The 21,177-nt window shown below is 42.3% G+C and overlaps 1 protein-coding gene across 2 annotated transcripts; it reads left to right on the top strand.

Moving 5' to 3' along the window:
• The first annotated feature begins 1,112 nt into the window (after positions 1 to 1,112).
• On the top strand, positions 1,113 to 15,130 carry LOC144254938 (biogenesis of lysosome-related organelles complex-1 subunit 2-like). 2 transcript variants are annotated; one of them, XM_077798937.1, is made up of 5 exons: positions 1,113 to 1,190; positions 1,575 to 1,691; positions 12,570 to 12,689; positions 13,391 to 13,495; positions 14,704 to 15,128. In XM_077798937.1, exons 1-5 carry the CDS (start codon positions 1,136 to 1,138, stop codon positions 14,733 to 14,735), a joined length of 429 nt encoding a protein of 142 aa, XP_077655063.1. In that variant the 5' UTR covers positions 1,113 to 1,135; the 3' UTR covers positions 14,736 to 15,128. The 2 variants fall into 2 exon arrangements, with proteins under 2 accessions (XP_077655063.1, XP_077655064.1); XM_077798938.1 differs by having other exon boundaries at positions 1,163 to 1,242; positions 14,704 to 15,130.
• The last annotated feature ends 6,047 nt before the right edge of the window (positions 15,131 to 21,177 follow it).

Here is a 21,177-nt window from a genome sequence, read left to right as displayed (position 1 = left end):
TGTAGCAATGTTTTGAAATGGAGGGTACTATGATTGTTCCATATGGAAGAATTGAGACAGATGACATAGGGAGACCCAGTTCTCAGTGGGGAAAAAGTCAGATTAAGAGGGGTTGGAGGTGGGGGTAGCTTGCATGTATGTTTGTGTATGCAGAGGGACAATGACTAGGGATAAGGCAAGAAACCCGTACACTAAGATTCTGAGTGACCATGACCCTATATCCTGAGACTTGTAACTCTTCCCTTTCTTGCGACCTCTACCCTTATTCATTTTACACCTTACATTGCTTCCCAGTCACTTTTTCTCATTCAATCCCCCCACCCCAATCTCTGTTCTCCCATCCCACTAAGTACTCTATACACCTAGGAAACTTATGAAATTGTTAAATGCAATTAAAACAACCAGAGTATATCCTCAACCCTAAAAAGTTAGGTTTCAAGCTCTCTTCAAAAAAGGTTGTATCTGCCAGGTGCTGTGGTCTACAGGCCTGTAATCCCAGAGCCTCAGGAGGTTGAAGCAGGAGGATCGCAAAATAAAAGGCTCAGCAAATCAGCATGATCCTAAACAACTTTCGAGACCCTGTCTCAGAATAAAAATGCCCCCACCCCCTACACACACACAAAGTGTGTATCAAAAGAGAAGCAGGTGCCAGCCTGCACTTACAAGAAACTGGGATCATTGAATTGGTATTAATCCAGGACACTGAGAAGGTGAGTATTTAGGGTCAGGGATCAAGACTTGAAGGTTTCCCAAAGCCTGAATAAGACTCCCTGCACAAGCAATATTTTGGTCACTAACACCTGCCAGGGTGCGGAGCGTCTGGGGAGGAAGTAACGTGTCTCCAGTGACAGGGTTAGTAAGCCACTCAGCCTGGACTACCCCCAGGACAAGCCTAGTGAGCGCTCCAGAGTGCGGTGTTAGGGATGAGTGCATCCTCAGTCCCAGACGTCCAGACTCTGGGCAGCAGCAGATCGATTCATGACAGGCAATCTTGGCTTCAATTCTGGGTTTCCTGCTTATACTTTGCGAAGAGTCATTTATTCAAGGAGTGACTCAGAGGGGCAGGGCTGCCGAGGCGGGGCACGCCCGGTGCGCACGCGCAGACACCCAGAACCGGAAGCAGCGCTGGGCCGGCATGGCGGCGGCGGCTGAGGCTGTCACAGCGCCGAGACGCGAGGAGCCCACTCGAGGTATCCGGCGAGATGGAAACAGTACCCGGCGTAGATGGAAATGAAGTGTCCGGTGGGAGTCCTGGGGTGAAGCGTCCTGCCGGGAGCCCCGAGATGACGGGGCTGACGTGTAGTCGCAGGGGTGGGCAGGGCGGAGGGGTGCACAAGTCCTGTCAGAGCCACTGAGTTGTTGTGGTCCGAGGATCCGGTATGGGGGAGGGGTCGGTGCAGAGGAGCAGGGTTGGCATGTCCCTGGTGCAAGGACGAAGCGAGGGGGAAATGTGGCAGGTGGAGAGTGAGGCCGACTTGATTGAAGATAGGTGCGGAGGGATGTGGGAAGATGCTGCTTGTCTGGATTAGGACGCGGTGTGGGGCAAGCTACTTAATCATTCTCCTTTGGCCCAGACGATGCCGCCGTGGAGACAGCTGAGGAAGCAAAGGAGCCCGCCGAGGCTGACATCACCGAGCTTTGCCGGGACATGTTCTCCAAAATGGCCACTTACCTGACTGGAGAACTGACGGGTGAGGCCCCGACTAGGTTGACTGAGGTGGTGTTGTGCACCACCCACTGGGGCTGGGTTTGGCTTTGCAGAGACCTGGGAAGTGTTTTAGCAGCCACACTCGGTGGCTGCCTTTCTTACCTACAATGCACTAAGACCTGCCAGTTGGAAGTCTGGGGAGGTCATGAATGGAAGGGAAAGAACTTCATTCCTTCCCTGGAGAAACTTACAAACCACTTTCAAAAACACATGCAATAGCTGTTCATACAACTCTGATGCATCCTGTAGTGTTACAGTGACGGGGTGGGGGTGAGGTTAACATCCAGCGATATTAATCAAGAAGTATTTCCCTGGGAGAGGTGTACTTTGAACAGGATGCTGAAGGGAATGAGTGGTGGAAAGTGGGGAAATGATTCAATTATTGTATGAAGTGGAATAAGCAAGCAGTTTGGCTAAAGCAGAAGATGTATTTAGCAGAAATAAAATTGGGGAACGGGGAGTGACCTGTAGGTTTAAGGACCTGTTATGTTGGTCTGAGAATTGGGTGATTCATACTTTGAGACATAGTTAATTTTTGGTCCTGTGTGTGTTTCTAGGAGGACACATGACATATGCATGGAGGAGAGTCAGAAAATTAAGTAATGATGGTCTGAGGCAAAGTGATGGTAAAAGGAATGGAAAAGAGTGCAGGTGCAAGAATATCACAGAAGTAGACTTTATAGAACTTGTTGAAGTAGGTATTTAGCAGCCTAGGATGTTTCTGAGGTTTGTAAGCCTAAGTAGTGTCATCAACTAAAATAGAGAAGCTAGAAAGAGGAAACATGTTTAGTGTGAAAAGTGTTTTCAGTTTTGGTTTGACTGCTTGTAGATATTACAGAACATTCAGGTGACTTCTCTCAAGACACTCAGGTGACTTGCACATGTGAGGCCAGAGCTTAGAAATTGATCAGAGCAGAAGCAACAGATTAAAGAGTCACCTGCATAGTGATGTGAGTAGAGGCTGTGAGATCACCAAGAAAGAGCTTAGAGATACCCTTCTTAAGGGCTTAGACTAAAATCTCAGGGAATGTCTGTATGAGGCAGTTTTTTTTTTAATTGGTCGTTCATAACATTACATAGTTCTTACTACATCATATTACACGGTTTGATTCAAGTGGGTTATGAACTCCCGCTTTTACCCCATATACAGATTGCTGTATCACATCAGTTACCCTTCCATTGATTGACATATTGCCTTTCTAGTGTCTGATGTATTCTGCTGTCTGTCCTATTCTCTACTATCCCCCCTCCCCTCCCCTCCCCTCCCCTTTTCTCTCTCTACCCCTTCTACTGTAAATCATTTCTTCCATTTGTATTATCTTGTCTTACCCCTCCTTTCCTCTTATATGTCATTTTGTATAACCCTGAGGATCGGCTTCCATTTCCATGCAGTTTCCCTTCTCACTCCCTTTCCCTCCCACCTCTCATCCCTGTTTAATGTAAATCTTCTTCTCAAGCTCTTCGTCCCTACCCTGTCCTTGTTTACTCCCCTTATATCAAAGGAGTCATTTGGTATTTGTTTTTTAAAGATTGACTAGCTTCACTTAGCATAATCTGCTCTAATGCCATCCATTTCCCTCCAAATTCTATGATTTTGTCATTTTTTAATGCAGAGTAGTAATACTCCATAGTGTATAAATGCCACATTTTTTTTATCCATTCATCTATTGAAGGGCATCTAGGCTGGTTCCACAGTCTTGCTATCGTGAATTGAGCTGCTATGAACATCGATGTAGCAGTGTCCCTGTAGCATGCTCTTATTAGGGCTTTAGGGAATAGACCGAGAAGGGGAATAGCTGGGTCAAATGGTGGTTCTATTCCCAGCTTTCCGAGAAATCTCCATACTGCTTTCCAAATTGGCTGCACCAATTTGCAGTCCCACCAGCAATGAACAAGAGTGCCCTTTTCCCCGCATCCTCTCCAGCACTTATTGTTGTTTGACTTCCTAATGGCTGCCAATCTTACTGGAGTGAGATGGTATCTTAGGGTAGTTTTGATTTGCATTTCTCTGACTGCTAGCGATGGTGAGCATTTTTTCATGTACGTGTTGATTGATTGTATGTCCTCCTCTGAGAAGTGTCTGTTCAGGTCCTTGGCCCATTTATTGATTGGGTTATTTGTTATCTTATTGTCTAATTTTTTGAGTTCTTTGTATATTCTGGTTATTAGGGCTCTATCTGAAGTGTGTGGAGTAAAGATTTGTTCCCAGGATGTAGGCTCCCTGTTTATCTCTCTTATTGTTTCTTTTGCTGAGAAAAAACTTTTTAGTTTGAGTAAGTCCCATTTGTTGATTCTAGTTGTTAACTCTTGCGCTATGGGTGTCCTATTGAGGAATTTGGAGCCCGATCCCACAGCGTGTAGATCATAACCAACTTTTTCTTCTATCAGATGCCGTGTCTCTGATTTAATATCAAGCTCCTTGATCCATTTTGAGTTAACTTTTGTGCATGGCAAGAGATAGGGATTCAGATTCATTTTGATGCAAATGGATTTCCAGTTTTCCCAGCACCATTTGTTGAAGATGCTATCCTTCCTCCATTGCATGCTTTTAGCCCCTTTATCAAATATAAGATAGTTGTAGTTTTGTGGATTGGTTACTGTGTCCTCTATTCTGTACCATTGGTCCACCCGCCTGTTTTGGTACCAGTACCATGCTGTTTTTGTTACTATTGCTCTGTAGTATAGTTAGAAGTCTGGTATCGCTATACCGCCTGATTCACACTTCCTGCTTAGCATTGTTTTTGCTATTCTGGGTCTTTCATTATTCCATATGAATTTCATGATTCTTTTATCTATTTCTACAAGATATGCTGTTGGGATTTTGATTGGCATTGCATTGAACTTATAGAGAACTTTTGGTAATATCGCCATTTTGATGATGTTTGTTCTGCCTATCCATGAGCAGGGTATATTTTTCCATCTTCTAAGGTCTTCTTCTATGTCTTTCTTTAGGGTTCTGTAATTTTCATTGTATAAATCTTTCACCTCTTTTGTTAGGTTGATTCCCAAGTATTTTATTTTTTGGGGGGATATTGTGAATGGAGTAGTTGTCCTCATTTCCGTTTCAGAGGATTTGTCGCTGATATACAGGAATGCCTTTGATTTATGCGTGTTGATCTTATATCCTGCCACTTTGCTGAATTCATTTATTAGCTCTAATAGTTTCTTTGTAGACCCTTTTGGGTCTGCTAGGTATAGAATCATATCATCTGCAAATAGTGATAATTTAAGTTCTTCTTTTCCTATTTTTATGCCTTTAATTTCTTTCGTCTGCCTAATTGCTCTGGCCAGTGTTTCGAGGATTATGTTGAACAGAAGTGGTGAGAGAGGGCATCCCTGTCTTGTACCAGATCTTAGAGGGAATGCCTTCAATTTTTCTCCATTCAGAATGATGCTGGCCTGTGGCTTATCATAGATTGCTTTTACAATGTTGAGGTATGATCCAGTTATCCCTAATTTTTCTAGAGTTTTGAACATAAAGGGATGCTGTACTTTGTCGAATGCTTTTTCTGCATCTATTGAGATGATCATATGGTTCTTATTTTTAAGTCTATTGATGTGGTGAATAACATTTATTGATTTCTGTATATTGAACCAGCCTTGCATCCCAGGGATGAATCCTACTTGATCATGGTGTATAATTTTTTTGATATGTATTTGAATCCGATTCGCCAGAATTTTATTGAGGATTTTTGCGTCAAGGTTCATTAGAGATATTGGTCTGTAGTTTTCTTTCTTTGAAGTGTCTTTGTCTGGTTTCGGAATCAGGGTGATGTTGGCCTCGTAGAATGAATTTGGAAGTTCTCCCACTTTTTCTATTTCCTGAAATAGCTTGAAAAGTATTGGTGTTAGTTCCTCTTTAAAGGTTTTGTAAAACTCCGCTGTATACCCATCCGGTCCTGGGCTTTTCTTAGTTGGTAATCTTTTGATGGTTTCTTCTATTTCCTCTATTGTTATTGGTCTGTTTAGGTTGTCTATATCCTCCTGACTCAATCTGGGCAGATCATAAGACTTAAGGAATTTATCTAATCTTCACTATCTTCTATTTTATTGGAGTATAAGGATTCAAAATAATTTCTGATTTACTTCTGTATTTCTGAAGAGTCTGTTGTGATATTGCCTTTTTCATCCCGTATGCTAGTAATTTGGGTTCTCTCTCTTCTTCTCTTTGTTAGCATGGCTAAGGGTCTGTCAATTTTATTTATTTTTTCAAAGAACCAACTTTTAGTTTTGTCAATTTTTTCAATTGTTTCTTTTGTTTCAATTTCATTAATTTCAGCTCTGATTTTAATTATTTCTTGCCTTCTACTTCTTTTGCTCTTGGTTTGCTCTTCTTTTTCTAGGATTTTGAGATGAAGTATGAGATCATTTATTTGTTGGTTTTTTCGTTTTTTGAGGAATGAACTCCAAGCAATGAATTTTCCTCTTAGAACTGCTTTCAATGTGTCCCATAGATTCCGATATGTTGTGTCTGTGTTTTCATTTAACTCTAGGAAGTTTTTAATTTCCTCCTTGATGTCTTCTAAAACCCATTGATCATTCAGCAACCTATTGTTCATTCTCCAAGTGATGCTTGATTTTTCCTTCCTACTTTTATCATTGATTTTCAGTTTCATTCCATTGTGATCAGATAAGATGCATGGTATTATCTCTACCCCTTTATATTGTCTAAGAGTTGCTCTGTGACATAATATATGGTCTATTTTTGAGAAGGTTCCATGTGCTGCTGAGAAAAAAGTGTAACTACTTGATGTTGGGTGGTATAGTCTATATATGTCAATTAAGTCTAGGTTGTTAATTGTGTTATTGAGTTCTATAGTTTCCTTATTTAACTTTTGTTTGGAAGATCTGTCCAGTGGTGAGAGAGGTGTGTTGAAGTCTCCCATGATTATTGTATGGTGGTCTATTAGACTCTTGAACTTGAGAAGAGTTTGCTTGATGAACACAGCTGCACCATTATTTGGGGCATATATATTTATGATTGTTATGTCTTGTTGGTGTATGGTTCCCTTGAGCAGTATGACGTGTCCTTCCTTATCCCTTTTGATTAACTTTGGCTTGAAATCTATTTTATTAGATATGAGTATGGCCACTCCTGCTTATTTCCGCAGTCCATATGAGTGGTATGATTTTTCCCAACCTTTCACCTTCAGTCTATGAATATCTTTTCCTATCAGATGCATCTCCTGTAGGCAGCATATTGTTGGGTCTTGTTTTGTGATCCATTCTACTAGCCTGTGTATCTTGATTGGTGAGTTTAAGCCATTAACATTTAGGGTTATTATTGAGATATGGTTTGTTCTTCTAGCCATATTTATTTATTGATGTTACTAAACCTGATTTGTTATTCTCTTTGACTACTTTCCCCCCTTTACTGTCCTACCTCCCATTGTTGGTTTTCAATGTTATTTTCCAATTCCTCTTCCTGTAATGTTTTGCCAAGGATTTTTTGGAGAGATGGTTTTCTAGCTGCGAATTCTTTTAACTTTTGTTTATTGTGGAAGGTTTTAATTTCATCTTCTAACCTGAAGCTTAATTTCGCCGGATACACGATTCTTGGTTGGAACCCATTTTCTTTCAGTGTTTGAAATATGTTATTCCAGGATCTTCTAGCTTTCAGAGTCTGTGTTGAGAGATCAGCTGTTATCCTGATTGGTTTACCCCTAAATGTAATCTGCTTTCTTTCTCTTGCAGCTTTTAAAATTCTCTCCTTATTCTGTATGTTGGACATCTTCATTATAATGTGTCTAGGTGTGGATCTCTTATGATTTTGCACATTTGGCATCCTGTAGGCTTCTAGGATTTGGGATTCTATCTCATTCTTCAAGTCTGGGAAGTTTTCTCGTATTATTTCACTGAATAGACTGTTTATTCCTTTGGTATGGAGCTCTGTGCCTTCCTGTATCCCAATGACTCTTAAATTTGGTCTTTTGATATTGTCCCATAATTCTTGGATGTTCTGCTCATGGTTTCTTAGCAGACTTGCTGAGCTGTCTATGTTCTTTTCCAGTTGAAATACTTTGTCTTCATTGTCTGATGTTCTCTCTTCTAAGTGATCTACTCTGCTGGTAGTATTGTCAATTGAGTTTTTAAGTTGGTTTATTGTTTCTTGCATTTCTAGGATTTCTATTTGTTTGTTTTTTGTTACCTCTATCTCCCTGTGAAATTGATCTTTTACTTCCTGGATTTGTTTGTCAATGTGATCTTTCATTGTCTGATTTTGCTGACTCATGTCTTCCTTGAGACTCCAGATAATCTGAAGCATGTATATCCTGAACTCTTTATCTGACATTCCATCTATTGCAGCTATTACCTCTTCTAAAGTTGAGTTGACCTGCATTGCTTGTGGTCCTTTCTTTCCTTGTCTTTTCATACTGCTCGCGTTTCTTTCTGCTTGGTTCAACTGTTGTGTTTTTGAAATTTACCCCCTATTTATTTATATTGCTCTTGTATAGTTGGGGAGTCTCCCTTGCAGGGCGGGTAGTAGCTGTGCTCCTCCTCTAATTAGGGTGATCTGTCTACCACGCTGATCGGTCGCAGGTCTGCCCCCCCTGCAGGCACGGGTGGCAGCTCTGCTCTGCCCCCACTCCAATTGTGGTAACGTAACTACCACGCCCTGGGGGCGTTGGTCCTGATCTAGAGGTGGGTGGTGGCTCTGCTGGGTCCCCACTCCAACTGGTGTGACGTGTCTACCACGCTGGCAGGCCTCTAGGCCGGTGGGTCGCAGTTCTGCACAACCCCCACTCCCAATGGGGGTACCTGACTACCTCTCCAACGGGTCTCTGAGCCCCCTCCGGACCCGGGCGGCGACCCTGCTCCACCCCCACTCCAACCAGTGTGACGCGACTGCCTCGGTGTTACGTGTCCACCACGCTGGCAAGCTACCTGGCCTGTCTTTCCAGTGGGCCGCAGGTCTGCCTGCCCTGCTTGCTCAGATGGCAGCTCTGCACAGCCCCTACTCCAAATGAGGTTACTTGGCTACCGCGCCGCGGGGTCGCTGGTCCTATTCTATGCGTGGGCGGCTACTCTCTTCAGCCCCAGCTGCGTTTGGTGTGTCATGATACCACGCCGGCGGGTCACTTGGCCTGCTCTGGGCACAGGTGGAAGCTCCACTCTGCCCCACAGCACCCAGCAGGAGCCTGACTGAGAAGCAGTCACCGCTGGTTCCCTAGCCTTGGGCCGAAGCAGCTTCGGTAGCCAGAACCCCGCCTCTCGGATCCCGATACACTCTCTGCTGGGAGCTGGCTCCAGTGAGTGACCCCCACGGGTTCCCCAGCCCCAGGCCAAAACTGTTCTGGGGGTCAGAACCCAGTCGCCCCAAGCTCAGCGCACGCTCCACTTGGAGCTGGCCTCCACCGGCAGTCTCCGCAGTTTCCTCAGACCTGGGCCAGGTTAGCCCCGGGAACCAGAAACCAGCTGCTCAGTGCCCGGCGCACGCCTTGCCCGGCACGAGCCTCTAGGAGTATTCTCCACAAGATCCCCAGTCCCGAGCCTGAGCAAGAAATCCATCTGCTAGACGCAGGCAAATACCAGCCTGAGATCACCTGTTCCGTAGCTGAATGGGCTGAGATCAGTAGAACATGGGGATGATTACATCATCTCTCCGAAATGGCGGCTGCTGTCTTCCTCTGTGGTCCGACCGGTGTCTGGAACCAAATTGGCCCGCTTCTCTCCTCTGTCTCAAAGCCGGAACTCAGCACTCAGCGCTGCCAATGTACCACTGGCGGGAGCCTCCCGAATCCGAATCGCCGCTCCCCAGCGCGTGCCACAGACTCCAGCCGCGGGGCGATTGCCTATTAGGCTATGCGACCCTCCGTGCGGAGGAATGGAGCTCCCACAGTCGAACTTCGCACGATGGAAATCTGTCCACTAGATTCTGGAGCACCTCAATTTCACTGGAAATTCCCAACAATATAGCCTTCAGGCGATTCACATCATCTTTCTCCCGCTCAGTGACGCGGCGCACTGGGGTGATGCACTCCCTTCTCTGCCATCTTCCCTCCTCAGGACTTGACTTCTGCACCCGCCGCGGGGCCACCTGTGGAGCCGGGTAACTGCGGCCGCGTGGTTAGGAACCGGGCGGGAGAAGCGGCTGCTCCCAGAGCGAGCGCTATGCCTCCCAGGGGAGCCCGGATGGCGGAGGCCAACTGCCAGTTTGGGCGGGGCGGCCCAAGCCGCTCCGTGTGTCCGACGCTTGCAAAAGCGGTTGCTGGCTCCGGGACTTGACTTTTGCACCCACCGTGGGGCCACCTGTGGAGCCGGGTAGCTGTGGCCGGGTGGTTAGGAACCGGACGGGAGAGGCGGCTATTCCCAGAGCGAGCGCTATGCCTCCCGGGGGAGCCCGGATGGCGGAGGCCGACTGCCGGTTCGGGCGGGGCGGCCCAAGCCGCTCCGGGTGACCGCCGCTTGCAAAAGCGGCTGCTGGCTCCGGGACATGTCTTTTGCACCCACGGTGGGGCCACCTGTGGAGCCAGGTAGCTGCGGCCGCCTGGTTAGGAACCGGGCAGGAGAAGCGGATGCTCCCAGAGAGAGCGCTATGCCTCCCGGGGGAACCCGGATGGCGGAGGCTGACTGCCGGTTCGGGCGGGGCGGACCAAGCCGCTCCGGGGGACCGCCACTTGCAAAAGCGGTTGCTGGCTCCGGGACTTGACTTTTACACCCGCCGTGGGGCCACCTGTGGAGCCGGGTAGCTGTGGCCGGGTGGTTAGGAACCGGGCGGGAGAAGCGGCTGCTCCCAGAGCGAGCGCTATGCCTCCCGGGGGAGCCCGGATGGTGGAGGCCGACTGCCGGTTCGGCCCAAGCCGCTTGCAAAAGCGATTGCTGGCTCCGGGACTTGACTTTTGCACCCGCCGTGGGGCCACTTGTGGAGCCGGGTAGCTGCGGCCGCGTGGTTAGGAACCGGGCGGGAGAAGCGGCTGCTCCCAGGGCGAGAGCTAGGCCTCCCAGGGGAGCCCCTTGCCGGAGTGGCTGATGGCTGCGGGACTAGACCTCTGTGCCCGAGTGGCCGTTCAAGATCCACTTCTCTGGGACAAACTGTCACTTCCAATAAACCTACCAGATCACGTCTGCTCTCCTCTTAAGGGAATTATGCTAGAAGTTCCTCCGTAGGTAGGCTGCAGCTGTTCAGATGGGTCTTTCTTATCCCGTTAAAGTGGAGACGTTGGAATCGCTGCTTCCTCGCCGGCTGCCATGTTGGATCCAGTTTGTTTGTTTTTAATAACAGTACTTAAAGTACCAAAGATTCCAAATGATTTATTTATTACAAAACTAATTTTAAGGATATTATTGTTTCCCCATTATTGTCATTACTTGTGCAAATGCTTTTTTGAGTTAGAGAGGAAACTATTTTAGCTCTGGGAATGTGATACCCATGTAAACATGAGTTATGTGTAATAGCTGAGAAAAAGTTGAGAAGTGATACTTAAAGAGGTTGAATGAGGGGCTGGGGTTTGTAGCTCACTGGTAGTGTGCTTGCCTAGTATGTGTGAAGCACTGGGTTCAATTCTTAGCACTGTGTATAAATAAATACAATAAAGGTATATCGACACTAAAAAATGTTTAAAAAATTTTTTTAAAAGTCAGCAATACCAAGGCAACAGTTGCCTTGTTGATACTATTCCAAAGTGTGTGAGAGTGGTAGCATCAGATAAAATGGAAAGGGTTAGGAGTATCAGAACTAAGAAATGCCATGAATTTGGTGGTTAGGACACCAGTGACCTTAGTGCTTGTAATTTCTTTGGATGGTGGGGGCAGAGACCAGATTACATGGGTTTACATAAGTGAATGGTGAGGAAAGAGTAGTGAGTGTTGGCTACTATTTAAAATGTTTTAACACTACAGCCTCATTGCTTTACTGAGCAAATAATGTAAATGTGAGGGGAAAGAAGGCGTGCTTTTCAACTGGAGGAAACCTAAATATATTTCTAGATAGAGAGAAAGGTGCCAGGATGGAGAAAGAGTTTGGAAATGCAAGTTAGAGAAGATGATTGAAGAGAGGCCTGAAGAAGTAGAAGGGTTTGGGTTCAAAAGCACAAGAGGAGATGTCTTAGAATAGGATCTTTTGCTTCTTGAGAAGGTACAGAGAAATTTAAGAGTAAAGCAGAGGGATTGAAGCACTTTGTTAGTGAATTTGGCTTTTGGGAGAATTGGAGCAGAGGAATGGTTATTTTGGGTGGGCATCGGGAAGAGAATTGAGAATATGGGAAACAAATGATTTGGAAAAGTCACTGCATAAAATGAAAGAATTATACATAATAATGAACAAGTTACTAAGAGGTATGTTTTCATGCTATACCAGTACTATACCACCTCCCGCTTCTTAGTACATGAATTTATCATTTCCCTTTCTAACCACGAACCTGAACCTTCTGGGTCTTTGTGTATGTGCATGTGCACGCGTGTGCACGCTCATACTCTACCACTGAGCTATAGCCCCAACTTTCACCTTTTAGATCTTGTTTGATTTAAACAGTTTGCCGATTACTGCCTGAGTTTCTACTTAGATGTTCAGAGTATATATGCTGAGTATAAGTGTCATAGCTCAAAAGTGAGCTGCTCAAAATTTGTGAGTGATGACTATGGTTGCACTCTGCAGCTTTACAACAGAAGACTGCTTTTTTTTTTTTAAGGATATTGGGGTCTAGTTCAAGCTCAGTGGTCTTTCACATTGTATTCTTTGAGCCTTGTAATAAAATTTGCTTTGGGTAATAATTCTTTCTAAAAAAGAAAAAGAAGGGAAAAGTGGGCTACTCCTTTGACATTTCCTAGGTTCTGCCTTGAACTAACATTTGGCCTAAAATTCCACATTTCAATGATATAAGACAGATTTTTAAAGGCATCGCATTTTCTATTTATTTTAAAGCCACCAGTGAAGACTATAAACTCCTGGAAAATATGAATAAACTAACCAGCTTGAAGTATCTTGAAATGAAAGATATTGCTATAAACATTAGTAGAAACTTAAAGGACTTAAACCAGAAGTGTAAGTAATAATTTTTATAATTAAACATGTTTATATTTAATGTTCTTTTATGTTTGGGACCTAGAAGAAGGAGAGAGTAAACATGGCATCCCTATCTTTTGGAAGCTTGTTTTCTAAAAATGAATTACTGAGTCAAGATGAATTTCTTTCATTCTGAAGATCACCATGCTTTGGTGGAATGGTTATATGTGCTTCCAAATTTTGATTTTGTAAGTTTATTCCTGGAAGGGGAAGGGGCAACAAAGGGGTAATCAGATATTAGTGAAGTGATTTAACATTGAAATCCATAAAGGATAGTTCTATAAATAGAAAACAGAAAAATCTATAAATGGAAAATGCTAATTTAGAGTGGTCAAATATATTTTTTCATTGACTTATATTTGTGTTTTTGTCAGTAGGTCATCCTTGCTTAGTGTGGGAGTGCCCAAGAACCTGAATCAGTAACAGATTGCTTGAGAACAATAAATTAAAAAGAAAGGAAAATTAATAGATGAGAGTGACTTATTTTGGCTAGGTCATGATTGTGCTTGATTAGTTAGGCACAATCCTCTAAAGCATCTACCTAGCTAATGATGAGAACCATGTCTCTCCACCTAGTCTATCTAAGGCATATATAGAGAGACACTAACATTCTTACTTTCCCCCTCTTTTTCTAAACTTCTTGTTGTTGAAGATGTATAAATATGTGATTTGTTTTAAAGATGCTGGACTACAGCCTTATCTGGATCAGATCAATGTAATTGAGGAGCAAGTAGCAGCTCTTGAGCAGGCAGCCTACAAGTTGGATGCATATTCAAAAAAACTGGGTAACCATTTTTATTTCTGTTTTGATGTAACAAGGAGTATCTCTTACCAGTATGCCCTTTTATTATGAATAAAAAGAACATCTCCTATTCTTAATGATTTTAATACTCTACTAGGCACTGTTCTTAGTGCATTACATGTATGTATTATGTTTTTTATCTTTTATATGTGAGGTAAGTACATAATTTTTTATTTTTTCCTATTCCACAGGGGAGAAAAACATGGTTTAAGAGGTTAAGAAACCTGTTTAAGGACACAAAATTAGTACAGCATATGAATGAGCCATATTCCAAATCCAATCTGTTTGACTACAATGGTCAATCTTTTTGTGGGCTAGTTTGCTGAGTCATCTTTAATAATGTAGATATGTATGTCTGTAAAAAATGGAATAGTCAACCAAAGGTTTACTTGAAAGACTAATTCCCTTAAGGATAGAATTTGTATTTTTAGTATTGCTCACTGGCTCTGTCTGTTATATCCCTGGTGAAAAACAGTGAATTTGTTTTTAGCCTAGGTAACAGTTACAGATTATTTTATTTTCATCATTGATAATTGTTGACTACTTCAAGAAAGTAGTTTTTGCAGGCTGAGATTTGACATGGGTAGTGATCAACAATCAGTTTCATTGCCTACAATTACATTTGGAAAATTTTCACTGTGAACCTTACCATGTAGAAGGCATGAGGTAGAATTAGGGGCTTCTGAGTTTTTAAAAGAAAAAGAAAATGTCACAGCAGTAGGCTTATTTTATGACCTCTTAAATCTCCATAACTTTCCAAATTGCTTTTCTGGAGTGAAAAGTACGGCCAAGAATATAAAAGGTGAAAAATATATTTATACTTCCTCAGGATTCCAGTCTGCAGAGGGCACCTGGGATAGGATCTGGAAAGGCAGTTTCCAGTGCTTAATTAAGGTTTTCTGATAGATCAAGTTCTGCTTAATTCTAATGGTGCTGTCCAAGCAGCTGCTGTTGACAGAACTTAGTGAACTTGCTTTGGGCTCTCAATTCTGGGTGCATATGTTTGACTTGTTATTTCAAATTGTATAAATTGATAATCTGTATATTTGGACAGATGAAAGTAATGAATTAAAAAAAATATAATAGGCATATCTGAATTTACTTTGAAATGCTAAAAAAAAAAAAGAAAGGAAAAAAGTATCTTTGAGAACCACTGTTAAAAGCTGTAATGCCCTTCTCTCCGTTACATAGAAGCCAAGTACAAGAAGCTGGAGAAGCGATGAAAAATGAATTCCTATGGGATAAAGTCTTTTTTAATGTGGAAGAATGTTTCATAACACTCGAATCCTGAGGCTGATGAATTGTCAAAGCTCTTGAAAAGGCAACTATGCTGGTCATCCCAGGAGCATCCCAATATTGGGTAAACTGGAGGACTGTGGCTGTTCCTGAATCTCCTTTGAGGCAGTGTCCCTCAGAAACTCACACAGCTCCTTACTGTTTACTTGAATGCTTCATTATCTATTCAGGACAGAGACTCTCAAAGTTCAGGAAAAACCTGAGCTTGCCAGTGGAATCAAATTAGAGGACCTGTTTTCTCTGATAGTGGTTAAGTACTCTACCACGCGGCCTGCGCAATGGTTTCATTAATGAGGTTCTAGGCATTAAGTTAGAAGAGATCGAAATAAAACACACAAACTCAGTTACCTTAATTCTATTGCTCGGTCCGAGACGGCTCCCCTCTCTGGTTCGCTCCTCTAACCGCCCAGCAGGGCAGCAAGGATTACTCAGGGCTAGCAGGAGAGAGAGAGAGAGCACACCGTGGACTAGCCTTTTATTGGGGAACAAGAGATTCAGGGGAGAATTCCATCCAATGAAGGTTGAGGGGGAGCTGCACTCCAAGGTCAGGGTCAGTGATTGGGTCCCCGGGGTCAGTGGTCAGGCACACCCCCACACGGATGGGCTCTCTCATCAGGAAAGGGCTGGGAAAACTTCGACAGAGCCAAAGTGCCTCAGACCCTTAATGGGAGTCACCCAATCACGTCTTAGAATGGCTTCCCACATATCGCCCCTTTGTTTTTTTAACAATGAGGCAGCGGTTCAGTCTCTGGAGTTTCTGGATTCTTGATTGGAAGACTCGCCATCCTATAGTTACAATACAAAAGAGAATTAACAGCAAGGAGAATAATCCAATAATGTACCAAGCGGAGTGTTAAAGAATATTTCCAGGGTTGAATCCATTTAACTCCTTCAATATTTGGTTAGCTAAAGAAGAAGGATCTGAAAAATCAGCTCTATTATTTTGAATGTCTTGGATATGGTGATGAAGTTCCAGAATATCCAAGCTATTATTACTATTTTGCCAAATACCTAATAAATGGTTTTTAACCTTCTCCCAATCCCAGAGAGAAGCATTGTACTTGGCAGCTGTAACACACACATACTTATAATTAGCATGGCATTTAAGCCTTTCTTTAAATTTTAAGGCTGAAAGTTCATTACCTATGTCTGTAACAGTCGCCTCTAAGGCATTTAATTTAGTTTCAATCCTTTCATCAATATTTACTTGATTACGCAGAGCCTTGGAAGTATTTTGAGCTAAATTGTTAAGAAATTTTGCATGCTGAATATTCTGAGACAATGTCAGAGAAGCAGAGACAGTTGAGGCAATAAATGAGACCAGTGCTAATACACCAACAATTATGACTCCAATAGCACGTTTAGGTCTTGTTAGCTGGGCATGAATTTGCTGCAAGACTTGTAAACCAGCATCAGCATACCATGGCTCTGAAATATTAGCAGGTAATAAAACGAAAAAGGGCTGATGAAGTATCAGCACTCCTTTTCCTCCATTATACCTAGTAATACAATTAGTTGGGTTGCATATTACAAGTAACAATATATCTGTCATCTATCCATTTAACTTTTACATTTCCAATAATTAAAACATAAGGAGATTGGACACAAGCTCTTAAGCCATAGCAAGATCCCTCTTTACAGTTCTTGCTGACAAATTTTGGTAAAGGTTTATCTGCAAAATGTAAATATTCTGAGGCAGCGATTAAACGCCAAATATCTTTTTGAACACCTCCTTCACTATAAGTCAAAATATTACTAACAAATCCTGCAGGTGTCATAGCAGAATTTTTTCGTAATTGTCTCATCAATTTTTGGAGACCAGTCTAAAATATACCCACTATCTTTAGACACCTTATGTTGTACAGGAAAGGCATTTACACAGTCCATCCATTTAGGAAAGGTGCCAATCTCAATTATAGAACTATTTGGACAGTGGGGTATCGGTGGAGGTTTTGCAGAAATGACTGGCTTATTATGGGAAAGTCCCATCTTAATTACTGATCTAGTATTAGGTTTTAAGTCCCCATAAATAGAATTATTTGTCAGTCTAGGTTTACCAATCGCTGTCTTTTCTTCGAATGATACTTTCAGACAGCCAGCATGTTTATCATGTGACCAACACAAAGGTAATTGGGCACTGTAGCCAGAATAATTACATCTAGTCACATGATTGGGAGTAACATGAGTATCTGTAAATCCTTCCATCATGAATGAATCATTAGTAAATACTGGAATAGATTCTCCAGTCCACACAGCTGGGTGTACCAGGGGTGGATCTGGGAAATATGTCCAATAAGTGTCTACTTGATTCCCTTTTACCTGACAGCCCAGTAGGGCAATTACTGTCGCTACCATCAAGACTGGGGTCCTGTTCTTTCCTGGGCGTCAAAGTATTCGGGAAGCCTGGGTTGTTAACTTCTTCACGTCTTTCCACGAAATCAGCTTTTCGGCTGGTTCAATCTGGTCTTTCTTCATCTTTTTCCGAAATCTCCTCCTTCTGGGTAGTGGCTCCTCCGGGTCGATCCTCAGTAGCTTGAATCTGGGTTCTATCTCCTCCATGTCTGATAGCACGTTCAGGCACCCAAATAGGACGGAAAGAGCCTTCTGGGAAAACACAAGCATGGCCTTTTCCCCACATTTTCACTGGGTCCGGACCCTTCCACTGACCAGTCTGTAAATCTTTCCACAGAACTCTGCCTAAAGGGCCTGTTACTGAGGGAGACATTTGTCTCTCAGCAGCAGTGTGACCTTCTGCATCACAGATTAAAAAATTTAAAACAAACAAGGCATGATTAAGGCTATTTTGGGGAGTGACAATCCTATTCCCCCCTTTTAATTTTTGTAATTGAAGCTTAATAGATAAATGAGCTTGTTCCACAATGGCTTGACCTTGGGGGTTATAAGGAATTCCTGTTTTATGATTAATTTTAAACTCTTGGCAAAATTGTTGAAAAGAAGAGCTTACATAAGCTGGAGCATTATCTGTTTTAATCTGCATAGGGCACCCTAAAACGGAAAAAGCTGCTAAGAAATGAGAAATTACATGTTGAGTATATTCTTTAGTACATGCTGTGGCAAAAATAAATCTAGAATAAGTGTCCACTATGGCATGCACATAACATTGCTTACCAAATTGAGGAATATGAGTTACATCCATTTGCCATATCTGATTTGGTTTTAATCCACGGGGATTTACCCCTGATGGCAGAGATGGAGTGTGAATAACACACTTTGGGCATTGGCTTACAATCTGACAAGCTTGTTCTCTGGTAATACTAAATTTTTTATGTAAGCTAGAAGCATTTTGATGATGCAAGGAATGGGAAGCTACTGCACAGTCATATGAAGACATCTGTTGTCAAAAAGCTACTAACTTATCAATTTTGTCATTACCTGAAACTAGAGGTCCAGGAAGATTAGTATGGGCACATATGTGTCCTATGAAACATGGGTACTTTCGCATTAGCACTGGTCTTTTGTAAATTATGAAATAATTCAAATAACTCCTGTGATGAAGTAAACCCAATCATTGAGGTTTCAATATTTTTGGTAACTCCGACTGCATATAAGCTGTCAGAATAAATATTAATAGGCTCATTTGAAAAGTAATCTAAGGCACAGATCAGAGCTTGAAGCTCTGCTCTTTGAGCAGAAGTATAAGAAGTTTGTATCACCTCTGTGTGAACATGACTGAAAAATCCTGCCTTACCTGAGTTGGAACCATCTGTGAACACTGACAAAGCTTTTTCTATTGGATGAGCTCGTACAATTTTTGGAAATATAAGTGATGTTAATGATGCAAATTGTACAATGTTATCACAAGGATAATGGCTATGTATCTGGCCAGGAAAATCAGCAAAAGCTATCTGCCATGAGCTAGAATTTTGAAAAAGCCAATTAGTCTGTTGGACAGAAAATGGAATAATTATGATATCAGGCTCAGATCCAATTAATTGTAAAATCCTAGTTCTACCTTTAATTACTAATTGAGCAATAGAATCATGAAAAGGAATTAATGTTTTTTGAGGGGAGTGGGATAAATAAATCCACTCAATAACTCCTAATCTTTGCCATATGGCTCCTGTTGGGGTATGCTCAGTTGGAAATATTAATAAATACACTATTTATTTAGGATCTATTCTAGTAAGCTGTGCATTTTTAATTGCAACTTCAACTTTTCTTAAGGCTGCCTTAGCTTCTAAAGTTAGCTGACATGGAGAGGTTGGAGAAGGATTTCCTTGTAATATCTGAAATAAAGGACTTAACTCAGAAGTAGTTAGTTTTAAGGATGGCCTCAGCCAATTAATATCTCCTATTAGTTTTTGAAAATCATAACTCTTTAACTCTTATCTGAAGATTTTGAGGACGGATTGTACGTCCTTGAATTATCTGACCTAGATATTGAAAAGGAGACACCTTTTGAATTTTTTGAGGAGCTATACATAAACCCATTGCTGTAAGTGAAGTCTCTAACTGAGTAAAAATTTCTGAAAGTACCTCTGGATTAGCATGAGCCAATAATATATCATCCATAAAATGAATAATATATGCATCAGGAAAGTTATTTCTAATGGGATTTATCGCCTGGTCAACATATTTTTGGCACAGTGTAGGACTATTACGCATTCCCTGAGGAAGAACCTTCCAGCAATATCTTTTAACAGGTTCCTCAAAATTAATTGCTGGGACAGTGAAAGCAAATCTTTCACAATCTTCAGGATATAACATTATAGAGAAAAAGCAGTCTTTTAAATCTATTACCATCAAGCTATAATCTAAAGGAATGGCTGTGGGGGAGGGAAGTCCTGGCTGTAATAATTCCATAGGCTGAATTGCATGATTTATTGCCCTTAAATCCTGTAGTAATCTCCAATTTCCTGACTTTTTCTTAATAACAAAAATAGGTGTGTTCCAAGGACTAAGCGTTGGTTCAATATGACCAGCCTGAAATTGTTCCTCAACTAATCTATGAATTATTTTAAGCTTTTCCCCTGAGATGGGCCACTGAGAAATCCATATAGGCTCCTCTGTGAGCCATTTTATTTTTTCAGCTGCCTTAGGGATCAGGGAAGTACTCAGGGCCCCTAGTACAAATTTTGGTTTGGAGCATTTACTAATCTTTGTCGTGGACACTGGCTTGTAAACAGATACTCTTCCTGAAAGGTCTCCTTGTCATCTCCAGGAAAATACCTCTGATTAACTTCTTCAACTGACCTTATAGAATTTGGAGTAACTAGTAATAATCCCATTTTGGCTAAAATATCTCTTCCTCATAGGTTAGCTGGTAAAGACTCTAACACATAAGGCTTAAATACTCCACTGTTCCCATTGGAATCTTCCCAACGGAGATAGTTGGCACTTTGAGCAGGCTGTGAAACCTGTCCTATTCCCTCTAGGTTAGCTGGTGCTACATGCAAAGGCCAGTTCCTAGGCCAAAATCGACTAGACAATACCGAGATATCAGCCCCTGTGTCTATTATTCCTAGAAAATTTTTATTATTAATTCTAAGTTTTAATAAAGGGCGTTCTTGCCATACTAACTGTGACCAGTATACTCTGTCCGGCTGTTTAGAAACTGAATCTACCGGCAGGTGCCTTTCTGAGACACAAGGCAATAATATTAATTGGGCAAAAGTATCCTTTGGCGTGAGCCTTAGGGCATAATTTGATTTTACAGTAACATATAACTGTCCTTTAAATTTTGAATCTATCACACCAGGTATCACCTCGATGGCTCCCTTTAAATTATTATGTCCCAAAATTAAACCTACAGTATTATCAGGAAGCGGCCCGAAAATCCCAGTAGGGATTTGTTCTGGCCCCGTTTCAGGATTTAATTCAACTGTCTTTGAAGGTCCTAAGAAAACTGTCTGTGATCTCTGTCCCAGTAAAAATCACGGGCTGCTCTGGTCGGCGCCAGTGATGACACACTCTGCGACCTCCCTTGGAATTCCCCGTATTGTTGCTTGGCTCCCGCTAGGAGGAAATGATGGCGGAAGAAGGCGGGCTGATCCACGCCATCTGAATCCTCCGCATGGGGCTGCGAGTTTAAGTTCACATTTCTAACCTTTGGCTTGGCCCCTAGTACCTTTGTTTTTAAACAGCTTAAGGGAAAGGGAATTAACTTAGCCTCAGGCTGATTCTCCATTTGAATAGACCTAACAGCTCATTGAATGCCTTTTAAAAGGTCCTCAGGGGGCCACGAACTCTGGCCCATATATTCAAAAGGACAAACTTCTAGAGCCATCCATGTTTTCTGTATATTTTCAATGCCTCCAGGTAGTTCACTAGAAAGACAAACTCTTTGTAACTTCCTAATTTCTCCCAAGTAAGTAAATTTGTAGACTCTTGGTCACAAAACCAAGGACA

This window comes from Urocitellus parryii, chromosome 5 (assembly GCF_045843805.1).
Source record: "Urocitellus parryii isolate mUroPar1 chromosome 5, mUroPar1.hap1, whole genome shotgun sequence".
NCBI classification, from domain to species: Eukaryota; Metazoa; Chordata; class Mammalia; order Rodentia; family Sciuridae; genus Urocitellus; species Urocitellus parryii.
This window is presented reverse-complemented; position numbering and strand designations above follow the sequence as displayed.